Source organism: Macrobrachium rosenbergii, chromosome 28 (assembly GCF_040412425.1).
Source record: "Macrobrachium rosenbergii isolate ZJJX-2024 chromosome 28, ASM4041242v1, whole genome shotgun sequence".
Taxonomy (NCBI): domain Eukaryota; kingdom Metazoa; phylum Arthropoda; class Malacostraca; order Decapoda; family Palaemonidae; genus Macrobrachium; species Macrobrachium rosenbergii.
This window is the reverse complement of record NC_089768.1, coordinates 17,625,001-17,652,500: the sequence shown is the minus strand read 5'-3', so window position 1 is coordinate 17,652,500 and position 27,500 is coordinate 17,625,001. Positions and strand designations below refer to the sequence as shown.

The 27,500-nt window shown below is 37.5% G+C and overlaps 2 protein-coding genes across 2 annotated transcripts in view; one reads left to right on the top strand and one right to left on the bottom strand.

Annotated features, from left to right (window-relative positions):
* Positions 1 to 9,710, top strand: part of LOC136854092 (uncharacterized) — a 12,880-nt gene extending 3,170 nt beyond the window's left edge. Inside the window, exons 3-16 of the mRNA XM_067130250.1 lie at positions 129 to 170; positions 716 to 1,025; positions 1,623 to 1,748; positions 3,935 to 4,051; positions 4,400 to 4,516; positions 4,937 to 5,053; positions 5,475 to 5,591; positions 5,763 to 5,879; positions 6,364 to 6,489; positions 6,744 to 6,857; positions 7,054 to 7,170; positions 7,552 to 7,668; positions 8,246 to 8,356; positions 8,531 to 9,710. Of these exons, the coding sequence (XP_066986351.1) occupies positions 129 to 170; positions 716 to 1,025; positions 1,623 to 1,748; positions 3,935 to 4,051; positions 4,400 to 4,516; positions 4,937 to 5,053; positions 5,475 to 5,591; positions 5,763 to 5,879; positions 6,364 to 6,489; positions 6,744 to 6,857; positions 7,054 to 7,170; positions 7,552 to 7,668; positions 8,246 to 8,356; positions 8,531 to 8,826 (1,944 nt within the window). The 3' untranslated portion in view covers positions 8,827 to 9,710. The remainder of the gene's footprint in view (positions 1 to 128; positions 171 to 715; positions 1,026 to 1,622; positions 1,749 to 3,934; positions 4,052 to 4,399; positions 4,517 to 4,936; positions 5,054 to 5,474; positions 5,592 to 5,762; positions 5,880 to 6,363; positions 6,490 to 6,743; positions 6,858 to 7,053; positions 7,171 to 7,551; positions 7,669 to 8,245; positions 8,357 to 8,530) is intronic.
* LOC136854091 (protein CASC3-like) overlaps positions 1 to 11,644 on the bottom strand; it is a 78,506-nt gene extending 66,862 nt beyond the window's left edge. Inside the window, exon 1 of the mRNA XM_067130247.1 lies at positions 11,513 to 11,644. The gene's annotated coding sequence lies outside the window, so the exon portion shown is untranslated. The remainder of the gene's footprint in view (positions 1 to 11,512) is intronic.
* Positions 11,645 to 27,500: the final 15,856 nt, after the last annotated feature.

Below are 27,500 nucleotides of genomic sequence, written 5' to 3'. Positions count from 1 at the left end.
AAATCTACTCCTGACTTTTTTGGTAATTACGGGATTAGGTTCAGGGAGAACACATGTTATAGGATTGAGAAAAATTCCTGTCCTTGTCCTTGTTAATACTGCATCTTCATAGCTTTGTTATTTTTCAGGTGCTCTTGGTCATCGGAGCCGAGGGGAGCAAGGCTAGAAAGGTAGGCTGCATGCGAATGTGTGTGATTCTTTAAATATACATATATATATATATATATATATATATATATATATATATATATATATATATATATATATATATATATATATATATATATATATATATATATATATATATATATATATATATATATATATATATATATATATATATATATATATATATATATATATATATATATATATATATATATATATATATATATAAGAGCATGTGTGTGTGAGTGTGTGTGTATGTATGTGAGTTCGACTGTGACTTGCATTGTTTTTTCCTCTTTAATCCTGATACAAAAACATAAAGATCTATATACATATATATATATATATATATATATATATATATATATATATATATATATATATATATATATATATATATATATATATACATATAAAGATTTTCTTTTAATTTAACATTATAACCTGAAATTTAGTGTAAAAACTTTACCTCTTCTTCAGACGCAAAGTCCTCCCGTAAGTCTTGTCATCGAAAACAAAGTTGATTTCGTAACTTTTCCTGTTGCAGGGCAAGATGAGGAGCAACCAAGGCAGTGCAGCCGCCAAGAAGAACGACGCTCCACTCGTGGAAATCCATCCCATGGAGGTACTAGATCCGAAAGCCGTGGGTTCGAACCACTTCTGGATCCAGGCAAAACCCGTAGGAAAGGCATTCGAGAACGCAGCCTACGGCTCGAAAGACAGCGGACGAAAGGCAGCAGGTGAAATGAAAGGATTCGATCACTTCGAGCAGAAAAACGCGGAGGAAATGAAGGGCCTAGAAAAATCTGAAGCTTCGAACGACACAGTGGTCGTCTCAGCTCGGGACTTTATTTCGAGTGAGTTCTTCCACAAATCATTTGGCCTACTGCCCTTCGAGAATAGAAAGGTTTCCACCTTTCATTTGTGTGAACAATTTATTCTGTATTAAAAATTTAATTACCTTGTTTTAAAAATCGATTTCTTTTCAACACTATATATAAGCAATCAGAGAAAAACGGAAATTTATATATCAAATTAAGCCCCACGTCACATATTGCAACAAATCTATATGAATTTCTCTCTCTCTCTCTCTCTCTCTCTCTGGAATTCATATCAGATTACGCCCCACATCAGATATTGCAACAAAGCTATATGAGTCTCTCTCTCTCTCTCTCTCTCTCTCTCTCTCTCTGGAATTCATATCAAATTACGCCCCACGTCACATATTGCAACAAATCTATATAAATTTCTCTCTCTCTCTCCCTTTCTCTCTAGAATTCATATCAAATTACGCCCCAATTGCAACAATTATATGAGTTCCTCTCTCTCTCTCTCTCTCTCTCTCTCTCTCTCTCTCTCTCTCTCTCTCTGGCGTTCATCAAAAAATTTCTTCCAGTCATTCCAAAGGCTTGGCAAAAAATAAACATTCTGAGAGCTCACATGATCTCTTACAGCAACGGAAAGGTGCACAGCTCCCGACGGGAAGGAATACAAGACGGGCGATATCTTTTACGTCGATTGCGTCGAGTACATTTGCGTCTACGGGCAGGGATACAAGACCGGCAAAAATGATTCGACGTGTGAGTACAGGAATTAAACTCGTTTTTATTTCGTTTATTCATTCTACCTTGTCAATACTTTTTAATCAAGTAATATCTATACGTACTCTTCTTACTGTATCCTATAAGGATTTTCTTGCTATTGATTGAGATCCTAAAATGGCCTTCAGTGGAAAATATATCTTGCCCGCTACTTAATTAAACAATTAGGATATGTGGTTTAACGATCTATAAAATAATAATAATAATAATAATAATAATAATAATAATAATAATAATAATAATAATAATAATATCTACCCTTCTTACTGTATCCTACAAGAATTTTCTCGCTATTTAGGAGACCTTAAAATGGGCTTCAGTGGAAAGTATTTCTTGCCCACCAGTTAATTAAAAAATTAAGACGTATAGTTTCACGATCTATAAGAATAATAATAATAATAATATCTACCCTTCTTACTGTAGACTACAAGGATTTTTCTGCTATTCAGGAGATCCTAAAATGGCCTACAATGAAAAGCATATCTTGAAAAAGAAAGATATGAGATTGTTGAATTTTTAAAATATATATTTGTCAATTCCAAACAGGTTACTCAGCTCTGAAATTTCCACATTAATCAGTACACAGTGACGCAGACACTTACACCTGGCCCGGAGTGGTGAACCCTTAGGTTGTTTCCAACCCAAAGGGTTTTCTGGCCTACATCTGTTTAATGAGAATTAAAACAAGAAGCACAAAACGGGCAATCTAAATATAAATTATATAGTTCACTTAGTTAAGGATTAATACTGTCGAGCTAAGAAAAGAAGAGAAAGAGAGGAACAAAATAAAAAATAAGAGGCTTGATAAAGTTTTGCAATAAGTACCGAGACGATTAGGAATTAAATCAGATACAAAATTAATAGGAAATCTTGTGATTAAATCTTATGAATGAGTAACATTATCATGAGATATAATTATGTAACGGCGAATGAAATGATTAAACTCATATGAATACTAATTAATCTTAGATTGCTCCAGGAAAGTAATTTCATATTTTTCCGGGGGCCATTTTGAAACTGCATTAATCTGACTTGCACATTAGTGTATATTAATTGGTTAAAAGTTACATGAACAAGTGAGGCACTGTACACACACACACACACACACACACACACACACACACACAAACACACACACACATATATATATGTATATATATAAATATATATGTGTGTGTGTGTTTGTGTGAGGGTGTGTGTTTGTGTGAACAGTGCCTCACATGTTCATGTAACTTTTAACCAATTAATATAGACTAATCTACAATTCAGATTAATGCAGTTTCAAAATGGCCCCGGAAAAATATGAAATTACTTTCCTGGAGCAGTCTACGATTAATTAGTATTCATATGAGTTTAATAATTTCATTTTAATAATTTCATTGCCGTTACATAATTTTATATCATGATAATGTTACTCTTATCTATATGATTTAATCATAAGATTTCGTATTAATTTTGTATCTGATTTAATATAGGTGTAAGAATTACGTATGTGAATAAGGTAGACCATGTTGATAAAGTAGCCGTTTTCTCTCATGCCTTTTATTGTTCCTGAAAATTATCTTGGCACTAATTTTTATATTTTAACTTCAGAAAAGTCGCAATACTTTTCTCGAATACAGCATCTGTGATACATTCGTGCTTATATGAAGATTACCCTCTGATGTCGAAAAGCTAAATCAAATTTCTCTCTCTCTCTCTCTCTCTCTCTCTTCTAGAGATAGTTCTCTTAGAACTCTATAGACAAGAAATACGAAATAGAAATCCTTATCTTCTTCTTTTATTTTTTAGTCTAAACATAACCCTTGACAGAACAAAATAAGACTACTTTCTGTCAATTTCACCATTCAGCTGCTTCGGAATCTTTTCATCCGTTTTAAACTAAACCGTTATCTAAGCGCTTGTTCTGCGCGAAATTCCACTAGACTGTGACGTCTAGGTCACTAAGATGGTAATCTGAGAGCGTTTTAGTTCTGCAGATGATTACATTCAACAAGAATAAAAGATAAAACACTTAAATATGAAACATCAGCGTTTAGGTCATCAACGTTGAAGGTCCTTCCAGCATACACTAGGAACGCTTCAGCAGAAATCAATAACTTGGCGTCAGCGCAATTATCTCTTTAGTAGGCTACTAACAGGAGACTGCTTTCTTTGTGTTCCAGGCTGCTCAGGAGAGGACGGAGACTTGTTTCCGGACGAATCCTCCTTCACCATCCAGTGCGTCTCGTTCATTTGCGTGAATGGGAATGCAATCCCCACGGGAGCCAATGTCAGCGAATGTGGGTATTGTTTGTCTTCAATTTGACTTGCTTATTGTCTTACGTGACTAAGAATTAACTGATCAAGGATTGTTTTGGCTGTTCTTACAGACCTAGGCCTAACGTTATTCGTTGGTGTTTTCCTTGCCTGTGGTCATATAATATATATATTGCCTATATGGTCATATATATATATATATATATATATATATATATATATACATATATTTGAACATTAATATTATAAGCAAGACAACGTAGAGGTGAACATTGATAACCCAGAGGTGCTGATAACCCTGTGGATATATCATTTTCATACCGTTGTAAAAAAAAAAAAAAAAAAACAATAAATCCCACATTTTCATTCAGGCTGTGTCGAACCCAACGGCAGATGGCACCTTAATGGAACGACTTACGTCTCAGACTGCAAGGAATACCGGTGCGAGGAGGGAATCTCTGTGAACATCCACAATCGCAATGCGCCTTGTAAGTATTGCCGTTTGTTAGTCATTGTCCCAATACTCGGGCTTAATTATGATCCCTTTCTCCCCTCCTGCCCTCTCTTTTTCTTTTAAAGTCTAAAGATTTTTGTGCATTTTTTTTTATCACATTTCGCGGGTAACTTTTGTGCTCCGTCTGTCATGGGTAATTACATCTTATCCTATGACTTGTTTGACAAATTAGATGCGTAACACGGCTCTCCTTTGTATTAAACCTGACTTCGGAGGCGTCGGTATCAGCAAGTACCAGTAGCTAGGGCATTTGAGGACGAAGCTGAAGGTTTAAAGAAAACTTGACACTCTGCAATCACGTTAACGAAAAATGAGAACCTGAAGATTTTACGTCAGTAGTATTGGAGTTACTGGGGTACAACTTACTGTTACTTAAATTCTACCTTTCTTGCAGGCTGTATCGGACACGATGGCCAGACCTATGCGAACGGGGAGACGTACAGTTACCAGTGCGAAGCCTTCAGGTGCTCAGATGGTTTTCCTCAACTTGTAGAAACTACAGTAAAGGAATGTAAGTCTGATTTCGTTCTGAACTCTCTTAATGAGCTGGTTTGGTATACTTTGCACATGAAGAGCAAATAAGGACTGTGCGAGAAACTTTCACTAATAATATAAATACAGGTACACACACTGCCTAATGTAACCATAGGCTTATATGCAGAAGTCTCCGGTTACAGTGGACTAGGTGTATGTTAATTCTTCCTATGGGCAAATTACCTTTATTTACATTATTAACAAAAGAATATGAAGTTGTGCTTTTATTGGGAGGTATCAGTGGGATTGCTGAGAGAGGGGTTATTAGGAACATAGTATAAATCATTCTGCTATCGAGATAAGTACAAGAAACAATAACTTTCGGGAGTTAATGAGGCATTCTTTATTTTAGATGTAATGCACTCTTCTGAAAATTATTAACATTTTCGTGTCGTCAGGTTGTGTCTCATTCAATGGAAAGTGGCACAAGAATTTCGAGGTTTTCTCCGAAAACTGCGTGGAGTACATCTGTGACAACGGCATCGCTATCAAGACAGATTCTCCCGCATCGCAGTGTGAGTGCATTTCCCCACCAAAATTGTGTGAACGCATCAAAACAAAGAAAAAAGGAAATGAAAGTCCACATAACATTTGCCAGAACATCGTATCCATATCCAAAATCGATTTCCTGCATACCTGAATATTCCCTAAATCAGATTAATGACTGAATGCTGATATAATTTCAGGTTGCAATGACACCGACGGAAGTTGGCACGCAGCAGGCGAGACGTACATCTACAATTGCCAGGCTTACCGTTGTGACAGTGGAGAATCCCTACCTCTGCCAGTGGAAGTGTCAGAATGTGAGTCCATCTTCCATCTTTCGTTCTTGATTTCTCAACCCGTCCCGGCTGAAAATAATAATAATAATCATAATAACGATAATGCAAGATAGCGCAAACACAAAGATTTATGTAAATTTTGAGTAGACCTTGTCATCAGCCTACGGTAACTATGTAAATTCAATTCCTTTCACTCGTTATTTTCAAATCAGCACTTCCATGTTATCTTCTCGGAAGGATTTTCTTTCTCCCTCTCGTTTGAAAAGACTGTTTCGTTCATAGAAAGACTTTTGAAGAGATATTTAATGAAGAAAATGCTCCAGTCCCCATCAGAAGCTAGCTTTAAACAGATCGCCACTTCTACTTTCCATATAACTGTTATCATTTAAAGCCTATCTTCCTTGTCATTTTCCTCTGTTGCTGCAGTAAGGATAGTACTGAAGATCAATTAGCCAAGATTCATAGTAATAATAATGATCTTTGATGCCCTGATTAATTATTTCAGGTTGTGCAAGCACCAATGGCATTTGGTACAAAAACTTCGAGTCTTTCACCGAAAATTGCCAAGACTACCAGTGCATGGACGGCATAGCTATTCTACGCTCCGAGCCAGGACAAGTCTCCCAGAACTGTGAGTACCAAGCAATGTCTAATGGGCGTCGAATTCGACTGGCGTCTGCTTTCTAAGCCACACCTAAATGAGGATTTACTAAGGATAGGGAAAACATGCTTCTCAATACCCTAATTTCCCTTTGGCATACCACTCTTCATCAACGGAGATTTCTTTTAAAAACGATCAGCTCTCACAAATCATCCTTAGCCAATGATTATCGGCTATCGTCCCTTTTATCATTGCTTTGATTTGCTTATATTCCTTCCACTCAGGTTGTCGCGATTTCGAAGGCCAGTGGAGGGCAGATGGAGAAACATATGTTTACATGTGTGAAGGATATCTCTGCCAACGAGGGATCTTCGTGCCTGGGGAGATTATTGACGAATGTGCGTTTTGCCCAGAGTTTGTATAATAAAGATTACAAGACAAACTGACAACTAACATTGTAGATTTTCCGTTCTTCAACAGTATGGGAAACAATGCACTGAATGCAAACGAATTCTCATGTTCATTTATCATTGCATAATAGGTGAAATGGCAAAGAGGACGGTATTGTACACAGGGTTACTTTCATTTGCACAGGTTGCATGAGCAGTGCTGGAGTATGGTACAGGAACCTGGACACCTTCAGTGATGGTTGTACAGAGTATCAGTGCTCCTCTGGAATCGCCCAGTTCAGGAATTTCCCATCTTCTCAATGTGAGTAATCTTTGTTATTTTTACTTTACTCTTGGAGAAGAGAGATAATTGTCTTGCTTCTGAACACTGAATGGCTTTCTTGCGATGGACGCATTCCTTTTTCCTTTACGAGTAAGGATATGCTGCGTTCCCAACACACCCCAGACGGGCGATTATCGTCCCGTCCTCGATAAGAAGTGTTACAGAAAGATGTTTGCTTTTATTACGGTAACGCTTCTTCGTTTCTGAACTGATTAAAAAAGATAATAAATCCTATGAAAGATTTTCGAAACGTCAGACTTACTCGACTCTGAAGCCTTCATTCGTATTTGTATATTGCTGAACCCGTTTCTCTTATTATCATTATTAGCAGCGCTACAAAACTGGCCATTTTATCCACAGGTTGTCAAGATCCGTTCGGCAACTGGCATGAGGATCAACAGACGTACAAGTATGATTGTGAGGCCTTCATTTGCGTGAATGGGACCCCAGTTTCTACACCACCCGAAGTCCAAGAATGTGAGTTGATATTATTTGTGTATAACGTAGGCATCAGTACACTAAAACACTTACAGAATATCCTTTCAACATTTCAATGTTAAAAAACATTTGAGTTGAATATCAGTACACTTCAATATTTCAATATTTCAATGTTAAAAGTCCAGTTTCATTTGAATTTCCTCGAGGAACTGCAGTCAAACAGGATAGATACTTTTGGTTTTAGATAGTCAAGTTGTCGAGGTAGTATATGCGTAGATGTATCAAATCTAGATAACTGTGATTCATATGGCGCGATCTTTACAATTACGTACGCACACAAATTTATATGTGAGTATGTGCGTGTGTTTGTGTGAATAATTTCAAACTCAGGACACAGTATTTCAAATGACTTCTGTTACAGCACCGTCTCACGTTTATGGCACAGCTTTCTATTCTAATTATGGCAAGTCATCAGAAAATTTCTATTTCAATAACTTTCTGCATTCTTCACTGAGCGCCCAAGTTTATCTTCAAAATCTTGGTAAAATTCGTTTTACCAAGTGACCTTAGATTTTTAGTTGAAGTGATTCATATCAATCCACACTGGCTTTTGCAGGCTGCGCTGATCTAAATGGTAAATGGCATCCTAACGGGACGTATTACGAAGATGACTGCATCTCATACTATTGCAACGAAGGCATTGCTAAATATGTTAAGGGTACCAAGTGTAAGTACTGTTTTCATTGTGATATGGCACTATTTGTGAATGCGTTTTCAGTTGGGACTCGTAGCCATACGCCCAAGTACAGTAGAAATGTAGCGATTTCAAAATGATTTCAGCAGGATGTTATAAGATGGTCATGACAGTTGATTTTCTAATTTCCTATTTCCTACTAAACAGGCACGACGACTGAAACCACAACACCTGCGCCAACAACAATGATAAAAACGTCGCCGACACCACCAGAACCTGTCACGTCCCCGACCACTCCAGAGGCATCGACTCCAGAAGCATCGACTCCAGAAACAACGACTCCAGAAACAACGACTCCAGAAGCATCGACTCCAGAAGCAACGACTCCAGAAGCAACGACTCCAGAAGCATCGACTCCAGAAACAACGGCTTATCCGTATCCGTCAATATTTCCGGTAATAACAACAAAATATTCGCGACCAACAACGACAGCACACCATTAGTGTATTTTGTCATTCCAATCTAATGTCACGCTATCTAGATCAACACCACTGCCATCACTGCCACCACCGATACCATAATTAACAACAAATTAACAACAATCTCTACGACGGTGACAACAAGAAATGAAACAATGACATAAGCAACAGAATCAACAAAACCGATGACTCAGAGCTTCAAAGATCACCCCATCTTTAGCACCGTCATCACCAACAAACAACAGCAGCAGTAACTGGCATAATCAACAGCAGGGTTCTCAAGTATCAAAATCTTACCAGGATGACCGTGAAAAAGAACGACACCAGGACTGCAGTTGTCGAAACTTAGCAGTATGACAACTAGTACCAACAACCTCTTCTTGTCGACCGCAATTTCCATCATCCGCTCCTCGGAAGACATAAATGCCTTTGCTTTCAGCGAAACTTCATCAACCTCCATAAAAATGTATAGTTATGTGAAACAGCAAAGCAACAACAAAAAGCAAGCTGCTGAAGATATACGCAGCTGTTCCAGCTACTGCATTCGCGGACGTTGGAAACCAGTTCAAAGAGCTAGTACCATGTCCTCTTTTCATTATCGTTACAAATAACCCTTTGATATATAAAATATATCGAAAATATTTCTTTTGAAGCAGAGGTGTGAAGAGCTTGATAAAGGAATAGGAAAAATCCTTTGAAAATCCAAAACAGTTCATAAGTTTTATTATGGTACCTCATTTCAGTGCTTGAAATCTTAGTTACACGAGTTAAAGTAGTTTACACTTGTATCTAGTTTGAATTTATAATATTAGCTAAAATGTTTGATATAATATATGCATATAGTGTACACATGCATTTTAAATTGATTGAAACTTCAAATGATTTGAATAAACAGTGAGAATGTTAAAGTCATTTCATTTCCATCAACGACCCCATTGTTTCTTTCTCCATTAGCGTCTGCGATTTACATTTCCCTTGTTGATTTTATGATTATGCCTATGTTTATTCTGAATGTTATGCTATTACCTGAATTTTTTTTCCAAAACACAAGCAGACAGAACAACTATAATAAAAACAATCATGAACAACTGTCTAACAAAAACAACAGCAGGAACTAAGAGGCAAATTAACCATTACTGTACAATGCATTTCGAAATATTATTGTTCTGAGGTCTACTGTTGTTGAATTAAAGTATTTTTGCATTCTAATCTGTACATATATTTCGAATATTGGAAAAATCTTTTAAACAAACCGACGAGCGAAAGGAAAGCAAAGTCATTTCTTTCCATTCTAAAGCTTTGAACGATACTGAGAGAGAATTGTCAACTAAGTAATTTTGGCTTATTTAGAATCAAATTGTTCTTAAATGAAGGATTAAGCAATAAGAAAAAACCTGCCGATTCAGGAAGTATAGGTCTAGCGTTTGCTAGCCTAGATTACGTTCCTTGTTCCATTTTTAAGGCTATGTTTCCCTTGCGATGGTTCGATAACTTTACCATTGACAAACTATTTTTATACATTAGAAATTGAGTTGTCCTTAAACTAAGATCTAGGTGATAAAGCATCTTACGAAATGAGCAGTTTGAGAGCATAAGTGTAGCCTAACCTACCAAACTTCATTTTTTTTTATTTGCTGTTACTAATTTATGAGACATATCGTTTAAAGAATACATAAACTTAAGTAGGATTTGTTACACATATAAGGAAGTAAAAAATGCGCCGAAGTTTCTTCGGCGCAATCGAGTTTTCTGCACAGCCGCTCCAGCGTATAATCAAGGCCACCGAACATAGATCCATCTTTCTGTGGTTTCGGTATAATGTTGTATGAGCCGCGGCTCATGAAACTTTAACCACGTTCCGGTGGTGGCTTATCCTATATCGTTGCCAGAAGCACGATTATGGCTGACTTTAACCTTAAATAAAATAAAAACTACTGAGGCTAGGGGGCTGCAATTTGGTATGTTTGATGATTGGAGGGTGGTTAATCAACATACCAATTTGCAGCCCTCTAGCCTTAGTAGTTTTTAAGATCTGAGGGCAGACAGAAAAAGTGAGGACAGCAAAAAGTGCGGACAGAAAAAAAGTGCGGACAGAAAATAGCGCGGACGGACAGACAAAGCCGACACAATAGTTTTCTTTTACAGAAAACTAAAAATACAACTATTTTTGCTCTGAATCGAATAACAGACAGAAGTTGTTTTCCACTGTTTGATTAAATACGCTCACCAAGTGTAACGTTTCGGTATTTCGCTGAGAAACAACGTTTGATAAAAAAGCATTTTGTCAGACAACTCTGACGTTGCCCTCACATATTTAAAACTGAAAATGATGTCTCAGAGAGCCCCTGCAGGCCAACCTATTGCAAAGAACTCGTAATGATTGACGAAAATAGCTGGTGACTGAGTAACATGTTTGAAAGAATGTTTGAAAGAAGAGACTTTTCTAAATAACCAACCTCTAGGCCTACTTACTGGGCATTGTCAATAACGAGCAGTCTTATTTATTTTATGTTATGCGGTATATATAAGATGAATGATGTTCTGATTCCAAAACTGAAAATCGCCATAGTTCTTACATGCCACAGTAAAATACTGAAAATATACGACATGTTAACAGAAAAAGCGTAGGCTGTCTACAGCTAACAAGACATTATTTATGTGAGACCAGCACAAAAGTATGAGTAAAAAAAATTCAGTACGCTTTGTTTACCTTTGCATCGTTATAACATTTCCTCTTGAAGAAGAATTCCTGTTTCCACCTCTGCACTTATATAGATAATGAACGAAAACAAAAAAATCGCGGGGCACTATATATGCGCCCATTCAATTTCAACGGCTCCTATAGGTGTTTGAAGATGTTCTCAAGGCTCCGCAGCTCCACCCTGGTGGCAGCACACCAAACTACATAGTACTAGTATAGAGATAACATCTCCAGTTATAACTGACCACCTCAGACTGAGCTATACTAGTTCACTCTCTAAGTTAAGAAAGAACAAGTTACTCTACTTCGAAGGTAATCATTTCACGAGCCATTTTTTTTAACGATGTTAACTGAAAGGTCATAGAATAACTTATCCATCTACTGTGTAAAAAATAGGTTTAGAGAAAGCAAGAGCTGTCCCACACCATACGGGGAAGAGATAGAGAGACAGAAAGACAGACAGACAGGCATAGTTTCATGGGTGGGTTACCTGAGAACATGAAAGGGGTATGACATTAATATGGTAAAGGTCAGGGCACAACACGGAATACAAAATATATCAGGTGAAGACAGCACAGAATTCCCATACACACATTTCGCATCAGGGAATTCGTTAAGACCCCACAGGGAAGCAGCAGACAAGAAAGAACTGAGGAACTGTCTCAAGAATAAAAGAGGTTCAGTAGAGGAAGCAAGGGGCACAAGGAGAAGGGGAACTGGTACATATATAGCACATTCATAATACATATAGGCCTATGTGTATCTATTACATATATATATATATACATAGGCCTATATGTATTATGAATGTTCTATATATATATATATATATATATATATATATATATATATATATATATATATATATATATATATATATATATATATATATTCGAATATGGCTAATATTGACAATGATGTAAATTAAGCCTCTTTCTTTTCAAGATAAAAAAAGAAAACTAAATGATGATTCTCACCTCCCAGAGGCATGTTACTGGCTCGTAGCAGTCCAGTAATATTAAAAGATCTTTGACCACAGGCTGTGTCCTTCTTAGAAGCTTTCACTCGCTGGGACGCTCTTCCTTCGGAATACGATGTCCTTCGAAGGGGCTCCGATAATAATGCGGTCAGGATAGCGATATTTTCCAACGCACAACGGAGCAGGAAAATATCTTAATTAAGTTTTCTATCTCTTGATCTCGGACGCCCCGAGTCACGAGATGAATCGTGGGCCTTCCACGGAATGAGATAATAATGGCTAATGATACGCTCCATTTAGCTCTATCAAGGACGTATTAATTTCTGGAAGAAGCCATCTTTTCATATTACACCGTCGCTGCTTGAGTCTATAGCGAAGAGTTATTTTCTGTTTAATGAGTTAATGGGGTTGTTAGGCTAAACCGATGAAGTTTCCGCCAGTGTATTTTGGAAATTATATACATTATTAATTTTATGTTTTATATATATATATATATATATATATATATATATATATATATATATATATATATACATGTATATACTGTATATATATATGTATATGTATATATACATACAACTTCATTGTATTTCCTTATTCAGCCAACGGTATTATGATTATATATACAAAAATACGTTCAAAATAAACAAAGAACAGAGAGTATTCTTTCTTAAGATTCAGTCAATTACTCAGTCTACACATAGCTCAAGCTAAAGCATTTGTACCCTAATGAGTTTATCCTAAAACTCAAAACAGGGAGAAAAATAAACAGCCAAAGAAACTCAACGAACACACGGCCAAGGACGAGGATCCAAACCTATCCTCTTCAAAGGCGTCGTCCCCGAGATAATGGAGGGTCTCCCGAAGTGATACTCCGGAATCAAAAGAGGATTCCAATCGATTCTCCGTTTGACCTAGAAATCAGCACCGTGGCCATGGGCCCCGAAGGCTCTTCCGAGGAGAATTGGATGCCCTTTCCCATGGGATGCGATTCCGATAAACGCTTCTCACACCGAGGAGGTCCTCGGGGCAGTAACACACCGAACAATTTTCTAGCATTAGACCGTGATCTCATTGTAAATGATCTACTTTAATGGCATATTACCTCCAGATGTGAGCGCAGGAGCCTGTGTGTGTGTGTGTGTGTGTGTGTGTGTGTGTGTGTGTGTGTGTGTGTGTGTGCCCACGGTTGAATGGACATTCGGGTCTGTGTGAGACGTTTTATTCATATAAATATATATGTTTGTTTTCAGTTTTTTTTTATACGATATTGACTAGATCTTGACTTTCTCCCGACGTAATCTCTTAATATGCAGCTTTTTGCAGCTGTTAAATGTTTATTAGTCTTCGTTTTCCTAATTATATGAGCGCCGTTACTTTTCCACTACGACTGCCAGTTCCATTCCATTATTTGCTTTTTTTTTTTTGGTCTAAACCCTTTATTACCCGATCGTCTCTTTTTACTGATCATTAAGAAGAGGTACATGGAGTTTATATTTTCCTCTCGTCCGCCAGACCTTCTCCGCTCCCTCCCATCGCCCTCCGTAGATATATGGGGAAGTGAGCGTACGAGACGGGGCGCCATGTTACACCATGTTGTTAGATCTAATTACTGATAATCTCAAATCATAAATGACAGCGGAGTGGGCCAACGCCGTTGGTGGGCCCCCATATCCCTAGCACGTCTCAGGTGGGACCCCATACGCACACGCTCACTCACACACACACACACACACTCACACACAAACACATTATGTCGACTTCCTTTGCCATTCTGCCGTTGTCGTTCTTAACTTTCTTAGTTCATCATGACTGTATTTTCAACCCATTTTTTTTCCCCGTTCTTCCATTCCCGTCAACTTCCATGTCTATTGCTAGAAACAGTTAAGCATTTACTACGGGGTGGTAATTTTTTTTTTTCTTCATAGATAGTCAGTGTTGTGTAAACGTACCTTTCAACAGAATTTCTCTGAGATCTCTGTTCGTATCCAATAATCTCTTTGGGACTGGGCATTATCCTACTACATTAAACGCAGCATGTATCCATACATTAATGTTTCTGTGTGTAGCACGGATTGCCAACGGCTAATGAACTTCAAGTACTCACAAAACCCTGAAGGAGAAAATGCACATTTTTATTCCAAAATACGTATGATAGTTAAAATTATAGATAGAAGGTTCATCTCTATTTACCGATAAGCACTGGCTGAAATTTTGTACTGCCCTGGAAGTCATGCGCAGTTTACAATTCAATCTTTTTCTTTTGTTTCCTTCTTTTATGAATTTCGGGATTCTACAGTAGTTACCTTTTAACCAGTTTTGCAATGTAATGCTTCTCTTGATGTAGTAATGCTTCTCTTGATGTACTTAAGTCTAAAATGATTGACAGGGCTCTTATTATGAAAACATATCCAATGAGCTATGATATTCTTCCAGTGATACCTTTTCCCTAAATGCCGCCTCCCCATTTCTCTCTCTCTCTCTCTCTCTCTCTCTCTCTCTCTCTCTCTCTCTCTCTCTCTCTCTCTCTATTTGGATTTTTTCGAATGGCACAATCTTTTCATAGGTATCTGTGTGCATAATATGAATTTCAGTCTGACAACTGATAGTATGTGAAAAGGTCGAGTTAAATAGAGACGAATTAAAACAAGTCGACTGGCTGAAGGAAAGAGCTGTTGTATAGAAAGAGTACATGAAATACAAATGAGGAGTATGTATTGGGGTAGACCCATCTGCTTTTTTCGTTGCAACTTGTTTTTCAGTTCAGAATCATAATATTCCTTTCCGGTTATGGTATTCAACATTTCACTTGTACCTGAAACTATGAACCGCATGATTTTTAAACCACTTTTTGGCTCATTCCTGTATATCTGATAACGATTAGGGAAATGCATGTTAACAGTCATCATTAGCCAAGAATACAGATATTTAATTAGTTATTTATAAAAAATAAAGAAATGAATAAATAAATAAATAAATAAAAGATAAGGCAAAGAAATATAAAGGAACATCAGCTTTTACAGAAACCTAAAAGATGACAGAAAATCGTAATAACAAGGAAACAAAAACGGAAGCCAAAGCGCAACCAAAAACCAAACCATTTGCTTTAGTGCAGATGAACCGTGAGATAACCCCACCCACTTACGCTAAGCTCACCGGCGGGCCCCTTCCCCAGGCTTTTCGATTCCTTTCGCCTTTCCGGCGTTAGAACCAGGGTTTAGGGCAAGTCTGAAACCTTTGTCGTAACTGTACCAGCGCCAGCGCCACCGGCACAATATCTATCCTACCTACCAATCCTCGAGCCAGATTCAATATCAGCCTCTCCTGTTGTGTCGGTTGAGACCAAGATACACGACAAAGCATCCCATAATGAATCTGTTCCGACGACAAAGGATTTGCTTCGTGACATTAGGTTACAACACAATGCCTCATGCCCTTGTATGCAAATGTCACGCTTGACATTCAAATGTCATCTCGCGCTTTCATGTAAAACGGGGAAATGAGCTGTCTTGCTTACCTGGGAGGGACACGCTGTGGAAGTCAGTAGAATGGGGGGACTCCTCCCCCACCCCTCCCATCAACCCTACACCCCTACCTCAGACACCCCCTTTTTTCCAGATGCTGATAAGAGCATCGCGGAAGTGGCGAGATCCGTCGGTCGATAACTAGATAATGGGGAATAAAAAGTTAAGATAAAGTGAAAGTACAGAAAAATGGATTTAGTTCTGATGGATTATGAAACGCAAGCGAGGTTAACATACCACTGGAAAAGACTGCGAATGCAAAATGGATATCAAAAATAACATCCGAGATGAATGTATTGTCGTGATGAAAAATAACAGACGTTTAGTGTTCAGTAACGATGAATGAAGGTAAGTTCAAACATAATGAACATGAGCCGCAATAACAACTGAAAAACACTAAAATCAAGGACCTTCTGTTGGTACGAAATAGCTATATATTTTTGGAGAGAGAGAGAGAGAGAGAGAGAGAGAGAGAGAGAGAGAGAGAGAGAGAGAGAGAGAGAGAGAGAGGAGCTGAGCTAAAAATCCGTTTCTCCCATCTATTTTTCAGTCGAGTGTCCGGTGTCCGCGCAGATATATCCAGATTCCGGCGAAGCGGAAGTCCGATTACCGGTTTTAAAAGGACTTAATGATATATGTACATAGCGGATATTATGCTTGGGAAACGGAAGTAGAAAGGAAGACATATTAAGGGCGAGAGGCGGGGAAAGAGAAGCCAAGGATTGACAGAAATATAAATGCAGAAAGGCCAAATGGTATATACATTTGATACATACAAATAATAACTTTAACTAAGACACAGAGATATACTGAATACTTATCAATGAATGTATACAGAAATACATACATGGCGCACAAAGAAATGCAGCAAATAAAGTAAGGCATACTTACATATATATATATATATATATATATATATATATATATATATATATATATATATATATATATATATATAAAATTATATATATGTAAATATATATATATATATATATATATATATATATATATATATATATATATATATATATATATATATATATATATATATATATATATATAATTATTCGCAGAGACGCATACTGCTGTTTCTCTGGGCCTACATGAAAAATGTAAAAGGAATTATGCAAAGAACCAGTGACGTAAGAAGAAATGTGTAACTAAGATTTAAATATTCTCAGCCTGGCGTACAAAGGTTAACATACGAGTATACATCAATGAGCTGCGGATATTACTGGATAAAAAAAAACACGATGACGAAAGAAAAGGACAAGTACGAACTGAGACCCAAGAAAGCAGAGAGCAAGACACCATAATATGCCTAAAGACAGAAACTCCAAATGAACTCCAACTGGAGGATTACTCAGCCTAAAGATAAAATAGAGAAACAAGCAGCACAGATGGGATACCTCATTCCATTTTTTCCTGTACTTTACCTTAGGTGAATTAGATTAATTTATGAGCGACAATGACAAGAATGGTGCACATGCAAAGACACGCTGAGACTGCAGTGCTAGGCCGGAGCTTCGATAAAACGAGATGAATTAATGCCCGGAGTTTTATCCATGCAAATAAACGGAGGTATAATGTATGCAACGATACTACAGTTGATGCATGAATAGAGACAAAAAGGAATAGATTAGAAGGAATACACATCCTGGCATAAGTAAACAGACATATACAGACAGTTTTATGTATGCAGACGCCCAGAGAACAAGACACTATATTCTCAAAGCGAGGAGCATGTAGCAAAGTGCAAGCAAAGGACAAGGACGCAGAGGTATACACAGTTTAACAGACATGTTGGAATCTCTCTCTCTCTCTCTCTCTCTCTCTCTCTCTCTCTCTCTCTCTCTCTCTCTCTCCATTAAAACATCGGCGCTTAAACATTTAAATGAGAAATTTGTTAGTGCAAGCAATGTAAATTTATTTAGTTATTTTGTATATCCCTTCCCAAAGAAGGCCCATGTGCATCTATAAATCCTTATAGGTCTTAATGCGTACGTACGTACAGACAGATACATACACACACATATACAGTATTTGTGTGTGTGTGTGTGTGTGTGTTTGTGTCAGTCTATGTGTCTGAGAGCGAGTAATTATGTGCATCTGATGTCTAAAAGACGGAAGAAAATGTAACTGAATAATACTTAATGCAGGGAATATAAAGCTGTAATGTTAAATCCAACGCTAAGAAACCATTCGCCTTCAATAGGTCGATGAGGAAATGTACATTACACAGCCAGATCCCTCTGGTCGTGTTCAGCACTGAAATCTAAACAAACTACGCTATTCTGAATGGAGTACCGTGACGACGAAATCCTGATTTTATCTGCCTCATTAAAATAGTTTCAATAACTACAAAGTTGGTTTTTGGAAATCTGTTTTTTCGTTCTCAGTGATTTTCATATTCATTTTTTTCAAACAGGTCGGTTTTTTTTTTTTAATTCTTAAGATCACATTAAAACGCCACTCCTGCTAGTCTTCACTGAATGAAAAACACTTAAAAAATACGCATGTACGCATTCGTATGTGTATGTGCATGTGTATGTGTGTGTGTGTTTGTGTAGGAATAGTCACTTCACCCTCGCCCTCACATGCCATATCCTAGCTGTAACCCTGATCTCCTTGGTCCTATTGGGCATTGGTCTCTCTCCAGAGACCACGGTCCCATATCAGCCGATTAGAGGAGGAATGATTCCGCCCTCCGAAATCATGATCCACGACCGAATCGAATGTTGGTTTAGCCACGGTGTAATGTACACGTGAAATAACACGCCGGGATGTAATTCACGAGGCTAATTAATGGTTTCCTTTCGTTTACGTGACACTTTAATGCATTTCACCCTCCCATTTAAATGGCCGTTTCTTTTTCTGGGTCCCATACGAAGAAAACAGGTCCGGCGGAGTGAAATGGTTTCTCTCTCTCTCTCTCTCTCTCTCTCTCTCTCTCTCTCCTTGGAAGGGGCGTTTAACCTTCACGGTCATTGTTGTTCCAGTAATCAAAATCAAATGCGGGGATGTCATTTTCGCCTGGGATTCTTCTTCTTCTTCGCTCCGAGAAATTTATTGCGCCTTTGTGTTTTTTTATGTGAAGTAGGTCCCTTTGTTCAAGGAGGCTACTAATATTTTTCTTATTATTCCTGAAAGTGCGTTTAGCCAACCTAAAATGAATGACTTCTTATCTTATTTGCTTGGGATTATTAAAGTCATTACTTCATTAAACAACAAAACAAAATACAATGCAAACTGGTTCCTGCTTGTCGCAAACAATCAGAGTATTATTTCCTCTTTGTATCTCCATAATTAATCAGTCAATTTAGCATTTTTTCCTCCACCAGTTCGCCATTCAACCAGTCAACTTTCCTCTCTTACACTCTCAGCCAAACTCGTATATCAGCCAACTCTCTCTCTCTCTCTCTCTCTCTCTCTCTCTCTGTTATTAATAACTGTCACTGTTTCTCTTCCTCAGTTAATTAATATAGCCTCTAATGATGTCTAATCTCTCAAGGAGTTATTAATTAATCTCTCTCTCTCTCTCTCTCTCTCTCTCTCTCTCTCTCTCTCTCTCTCTCTCTCTCTCTCTCTCAGTTATTAATAACTGTCTCTGTTTCTCTTCCTCAATTAATAATATATATAACCTCTAATGGTGTCTAATCTCTCAAGGAGTTATTAATTAACCTCTCTCTCTCATTAAAGACTGTTTATTTCTCTTCCTCAATTAATAATTTAGCCTCTAATCCCTCAAAGAGTTATTAATTAATTAATCTCTCTCTCTCGCTCTCTCTCTCATTAATGAATGTCTCTGGTTCTCTTCCTCAATTATTAATTTAGCCTCTAATCTCTCAATGAGTTATTAATTAGTTAATCTCTCTCTCTCTCTCTCTCTCTCTCTCTCTCTCTCTCTCTCTCTCTCTCTCTCTCTCTCTCTCTCTCTCATTAAAGACTGTCTTTATTTCTCTTCCTCAATTAATGATTTAGCTTCTAATCTCTCAATGAGTTATTAATTAGTTAATCTCTCTCTCTCTCTCATTAAAGACTGCCTCTATTTCTCTTCCTTAATTAATAATCTAATCTCTCAAGCAATTATTAATTAATTCTCTCTCTCTCTCTCTCTCTCATTAAAGACCGCTTCTATTTCTCTTCCTTAATCAGTAATCTAACTCTAAGCTCTCAAGGAATTATTAATTAATTTCTCTCTCTCTCTCTCTCAAAGACTGCCTCTATTCCTCTTCCTTAATTAATATCTAACCTCTAATCTCTCAAGGAATTATTAATTAATTTCTCTCTCTCTCTCTCTCTCTCATTAAAGACTGCCTCTATTTCTCTTCCTTAATTAATAATCTAACCTCTAATCTCTCAAGGAATGATTAATTAATCTCTCTCTCTCTCTCTCTCTCTCTCTCTCTCTCTCTCTCTCTCTCTCTTCCTTAATTAATAATCTAACCTCTATTCTCTAATCTCTTAAGGAATCATTAATTAATTTCTCTCTCTCTCTCTCTCTCTCTCTCTCTCTCTCTCTCTCTCTCTCTCTCTCATTAAAGACTGCCTCTATTTCTCTTCCTTAATTAATAATCTAACCTCTAATCTCTCAAGCAATTATTAATCTCTCTCTCTCTCTCTCTCTCTCTCTCTCTCACTTATTACAGACTGCCTCTATTTCTCTTCCTTAATCAATAATCTAATCTCTAATCTCTCAAGCAATTATTAATTTCTCTCTCTCTCTCTCTCTCTCTCTCTCTCTGACTTACCTTGTTCCATCACACTCACTATCTCAACTACTTTTTCCCAACATGCTCAGTCTTACACACACAATCTTCGAACTAATTATTTGTAGCAAACCCTCTCTAGGCCTATATCTTTGAGCTACCCTCATATACAACATATACAATAATACTTTTTATTGTAAACCATCTCTAGCGCTACTTACAATAATCCTAACCCACACTTATCGTTCACTTTATGGACTCAGTGACAAAACATTCGCTTTTATTTTTTTTAATATATCAGTTATCATGTATTTCTCAGCTTCTGCACCAAATCCAAGCACATGCAGAATCCCAAAATGCGCTATTAGTTTTCCTCTGCAGTTGTTTCCATACAGATTATTATTATTATTATTATTATTATTATTATTATTATTATTATTATTATTATTATTATTATTATTATTCAGAAGTTGAAACCTATTCATATGGAACAAATCCAAAGGGGCCATTGACTTGCTATTCAAGCTTCCAAAGAATATGGTGTTTATTAGGAAGAAGTAAGACGAGGTAAAGGGAAATACATAAAGAAGAGATCCCACTTATTAAAAAAGATAAAATAAATTAATGAATAGATAAAACTGCATTAAAATGCAAGGAGACTAGTATTAGGGTAGTAATGCATTGCATCTTCGCTTGAACTTCTGGAGTTCGAATTGCACGACATCCTCTGGGAGGCTGTTCCACAGTCCAACGGTGTGAGGAATAAAGGACCTCTGGAACTGAGAAGTTCGACAGCGAGGCACATTTACTGCATATTGGTGCTGCTGTTCGGCGAACCTGGTTGCTCTCTCTCGGCAGATAAAGGGGATCAGGGATCAATTGTGAATGCGAAAGATCTCTGTTGAAATACAACTTATGAAAAAGTGACAAACAAGAGACCATCCGTCGATGGTCCAAGTCATAACTGCTACTCTTAGGAAACAGAAACCTACCACCACGAACCACTCTACCTAAAAGAGATACACCTCTGGCAAAAGCAGACTTCCATCCACACCGCAGGACAGTATTCTAGTAAAGGGAGTACAAATGACCTCAAACACGTTGCATTGATGTTATCACTGTTATAAATATATGAGGCCTTACGAACAATACCTAACTTTCGTGCGGCATTTGCTGAAACTTTCATCAGATGTTTCTCAAAAGTTAGAAGTGAGTCAAAAGTTACACACAGAATAGTTAAAGCTTCAGACTCATTCAGCAAAGTTCCATCCACATGAAGGGAAGGATGGGGTGGGAAATCCGTATGAGATCTGCTAATCAACAGTGTTTTGTTCAGCCTCATACCCCAACGACTACGCCATTCACTAATCCGGTACTGATACAGATACAGGTATAAGGACACAGATCCCATGCATGGCCATTTTGTGATTTACATGCCACACAAATAAGCCGAGAATGCTTTTTATTATTCCGGAATTCCACATGGGTGAAGATGTGACTGACATTAGATTAGCGTGAATAGTTTCATCTGTCATCTAGAGTCCACAGTTCTCTACTAAGCGCTCTTGCACTCATATATACTGTATATATATATATATATATATATATATATATATATATATATATATATATATATATATATGTGTGTGTGTGTGTGTGTGTGTGCGTGTGTCTGTATGTATATAAGTGTGTGTCTGTGTATATATGTATATATATATATATATATATATATATATATATATATATATATATATATATATATATATATATATATATAATCATGAAGCTACAAATGTCGCTTAATATCAAATCCACGCTGCCTCAGGAATATCCCCGATGGGGAAATATCACCAAAGGGGATATTCTCGAGGCAGCGTGGATTTGATATTAAACATGTGTAGCTTCATGATTGTATATAAATCACGGTGTGATAAAATGTCATATATATATATATATATATATATATATATATATATATATATATATATATATATATATAATATATATATATATATATATATATATCTATCTATATATATATATATATATATATATATATATATATATATATATATATATATATATATATATATATATGCTGCTTATACGTCACTAAATAGCGCGAGATAATTTATTCAGCTAAAGCCATGGGAAAAATAAAAGGAGTACCAAGCGCGTTCGTGTTATTTCAACACATGTTCGAGGTACCTCAAAAATGTGTTGAAATAACACGGAGTCGCTTGACTTTGTCGTGGTGATGGTGAAACGGGTTCGTTTCCCGCTACCGGACATCTCAGCCACTTCAGTTTCTTGTAATCGGATCTTAACGCTTTGTAGTGACAAGCGTATCCAAAAAGGGCATTGCGGTTATTACAATTACACACACACACACACACACACACACACACACACACACACACACACACATATATATATATATATATATATATATATATATATATATATATATATATATATATATATATATATATATATATATGTATATATGCATGTACTTATGTATGAAAATCTTTTATTATTCACAACTATCTAACATAATTTGTAAGTGAACGTGATAGTTTTCTCCTATATGATAACTGTTTCTTTAAAATAATTTGCTTATTTATTTTTGCATTGTGATTATTACTGTTACTACAAAACTGGTCATTATTATCGCACCCGAGACCTTTAACGTGCCACACAAACAATGTGTCGGGTGACTCAGCCTGTAACATCCGGTGCATTTTATGGCGTAAAATGAGATAACTGAAAGTATTAATACGATTACGGTAATGAAGGACAAGATAACAAAAAGTTAAGTATATCTTAGTTAACCAGACCACTGAGCTGATTAACAGCTCTCCTAGGGCTGGCCCGAAGGATTAGATTTATTTTACGTGGCTAAGAACCAACTGGTTACCTAGCAACGGGACCTACAGCTTATTTGAAATCCGAACCACATTATGTCGAGAAATGAATTTCTATCACCAGACATCAATTCCTAGTGACAGTGGATACACCCTGAATAAGTTTCCGAAGAAAGACAAGTTTTGGCGAGTTTTGAAATAACCGGAATAATTATACATTCACACCGTTACCGTTTCCTTTGGAGAGCAGAGCTACCGAGCATCACAGTTTTCCTCCTGAGATCTCGGGAGCTGTAGAGAACGTCCACTCATATGTGAAATGTCAAACGTTTTCGAGTAAAGCACTGAAAAACTGTTAGCAATTCTTCTTCTCGTCGCTTTGGGCGTTTCCCCCCTCGCTGCTAAATGCCCGTGGTTGGAAGTGACCGTGTTTACTCCTTTTAGTTTTCTGTAAAAGAAAACTATTGAGATGGCACTTTGTCTGTCCGTCCGCACTTTTTCTGTCCGCCCTCAGATGATAAAAACTACTGAGGTAAGAGGGCTGCAAATTGGTATGTTGATCATCCACCCTCCAATCATCAAACATACCAACTTGCAGCCCTCTAGCCTCAGTAGTTTTAATTTTCTTTAATGTTAAAGTTAGCCATGATCGTGCGTCTGGCACCGCTATAGGTGCCAACACCACATGCCACCACCGGGCCGTGGGTGAAAGTTTCATGGGCCGCGGCTGAGAGTTTCATGTGCCGTGGCTGAGTTTTATACAGCATTATACGCTGTACAGAAAACTCCATGTTTCTTCGGCGCATTTTTTACTTGTTTAATCCTTGCCCTTGGGAGCAATCACAGTAAATCGCTCAGGGTATCTGGACTATAAGATTCCTGAGACGACAAGACCAATAAAAAGAGTGCGAAATGTCATCGTAACTTGTAGCAAGACATTCTCATAATTTCATTTGCAATTATTGAAGAATATAGAGAAAAGAAGTATAATATAGTACAACTGAGACTTCACCGAATGTTGTGTGTGTGTGTGTGTGTGTGTTCTCAAATCGCGTCGTCCGGAGCTATGCTGTTTCCGAGGAAATTTAAATCCTCTCTTTGATCTTCCATATGATAATCGCTACCTCGTTCTACATTGACCATGAGCCTATCTGTTTCCATTCTCTCTCTCTGTAAATGAACAATCACACACAGACACACACACACACAAACACACACACACACACACACACACACACACATATATATATATATATATATATATATATATATATATATATATATATATATATATATATTGTTATAATTTTAAAGCTGGGGTCTTGCTGGATCAATGGGGTATACTAGGATGATAGGCAACTTACCTTAATTACCACAAAAATCTGGACTCTGGCCTTGAGGTCAGCTAAAATTATAAACCACAAAATACGGCTGAAAGCCAACTTCAAGAGCAGAGTGATTAGATAAACTCTGGGGTCTAACTTAATTAATTATATTTACAAAGGACACACATCAGAAGAATGGTAGCATATTCTGGTGTAATAAGTTGAAGAGCAAATGACAGGGAATTTCCTGGAGGGAAATACAATGGATTGCCTGCTTCAAAGGACATTGAAAACGAGGTAGTGGGGTCCACTACGCACACAAGATGATATGTAGATCCACAGCTGAATGCTCCTAATCTGCAATCAAAACACTAATGGTTACTCAACCGAAACTAGCACTGTAATGCAGGACTCAAGGAATTGCATAGAGGATGCCTAGATTGAACTCGATTCCCGTGACTCGAATATCATACGATTACGTCACACTTCTCGTCAATGCTTTGCAAATTGAACAGCACAAAACATAAAAGCAATACAGGTTTCACTATAGGTATATCACACTACGAAAAGAAAAAGAAATTTGTTGAAGGCGAATAGGAAACATGGCTGACGAAAACCTTAAATCCTGGTACTTTACCTTTCTTAGAAGCTGAAGCTCTCTTCTTATGAGAGCAAGTGAATTAGTTCGCCAACAAAAGTTACTTTTGATACTGCCAGCCATGAGTTGGAAATAGGCAGTTTAATGGAGCAAGGGACGGACCTCCCCTGGGGCCGCCGATACAATTCAATGATGGAGCGTCTCAGAGTCTCTCTCCAAGGCCCTTTATAGCTTCGGGGATTACGTTTTCTCTCTTCCTAGATGGCATTGTGATCACTCTGCCCACACGAAAATGTGGGCAGCATGGCTGCAATTTCAAGATGGTGGAATGCATGTGTTCAGCCCACCAGCTGACCTGCCTTGGGCGACGATTAGTTCTGGTCAGTCCACACCTGGAATTAAGGAATTTCCGACAGCACTTGGAAAAGAAAGAGATCAAGGTGGTTTTTCCCCCCTCAAAGGCAGTGGTGAGAGAGGTTCTAGAGGCAAATTTGCCTACAGTGAATCATACTAAATTGAATGAATTAATTGCTTAGTTTTGACTGTATGTAGGGGCAGATTCCCTTCGCCGCCCCCCACATTGCCTGACCTGGGGTAAAGGACAAAGACACACCTTAGCTTTCTCCCCCTCACCGGCCCCCCCCCCATCACGTGATCAGTCAATGCATTTCCTTCGTTAGGATAGAAGAGAGACTAGGAAGTTCGTTAAGCATAAAAGGCAAAAGCCTTTCCGAGGGGGTCTACTACTTTGAGCCTTAGGGACTTAGTTATAAGGCCTCTTTCCCTGTGACCCTTTTACTGGCTTAAGACTTGCTTTCAGATGTGACCTGCCTGCACATGAACGAACACACACGAAGATGTTTTTGAAGCAAGAGGCGAGGCGAGACACAGCAGAGATGCACTCAAAACCCTGGCACGAGAGGAAGTAAAAACCCTTGTCCTCTCTTTCCATTGTGTGGTAGTGGACAAGCGCCAGCGACCCAGTTTGTCTTGCAAGGAGCTCATGCAACAGCATCAGGTATGTTTGAGTAGCTGTCTACTGCCAGTACAATTCTTTCTCTCGTCGTAAATTTCTCCCCAATTCCTAATTTTCAACTTTTCCATTCTCCTTCAAGCTCCCCCTTGTTTTGAGATTGACGACACAGCCCATGCTCTCTCTCCCCAGTGCCAATACAAGTCTCAGTGACAAGAAGTAGACTGCTCCCTCCATAGTGTAAAACAAGGGCTACTTAAATTAAGCACTCAAGTGATTAAATTCTCCCTAGGGCATAGGTTTCATGTGATAACTTTCCAGTGCATGCGATTACTAAGCCTGGCTCTTTATTCCAGGAATCCTGCTTCGCGCCAGGCCTTGCAAATTAAGTCCCCTGGAATACTGCCATATAGAAAATCCAAGAAAGTCTAGTTAGCAGCCCGTTGCAAGAAAGCACCCTTAGCAGGTTAATTCACGCCTTATTAAGATGTCCAGTTAATGACGTGCTATTGACGTCCTTGTGAATTTGATTCTTGCATCACTCTTATTTTTGTTGTTTGATGGCTCTTCAATTCCCAGCGTCATTTCATTGCTTCATGTGTAAATAAATTCACTGTAATGTAAATTGCTCCCTCATTTTCCATGGCAACCTTCCAATATTTGATCTAATTGGGTAAAATAAGATAAGTGAAAACCTCCTCCCTGCAATTTGTTTACAGACTGGTGCCCTACTTTGGCCCAACTAAAGTACCTAAATTAAAATAAAACCCTTCCTTCCTCCAAGGACCCCAGTTTGAATAAGAATACATATATATATATATATATATATATATATATATATATATATATATATATATATATATATATATATATATATACATATATATGGCTCGCCACTCCTCTCTATTTCCGGCTCTCTGCAGTAACTGAGCTGCAGACATTCTTCCTCCAGTCATTCTCACCAATCCATCCATAAATATATATATATATATATATATATATATATATATATATATATATAT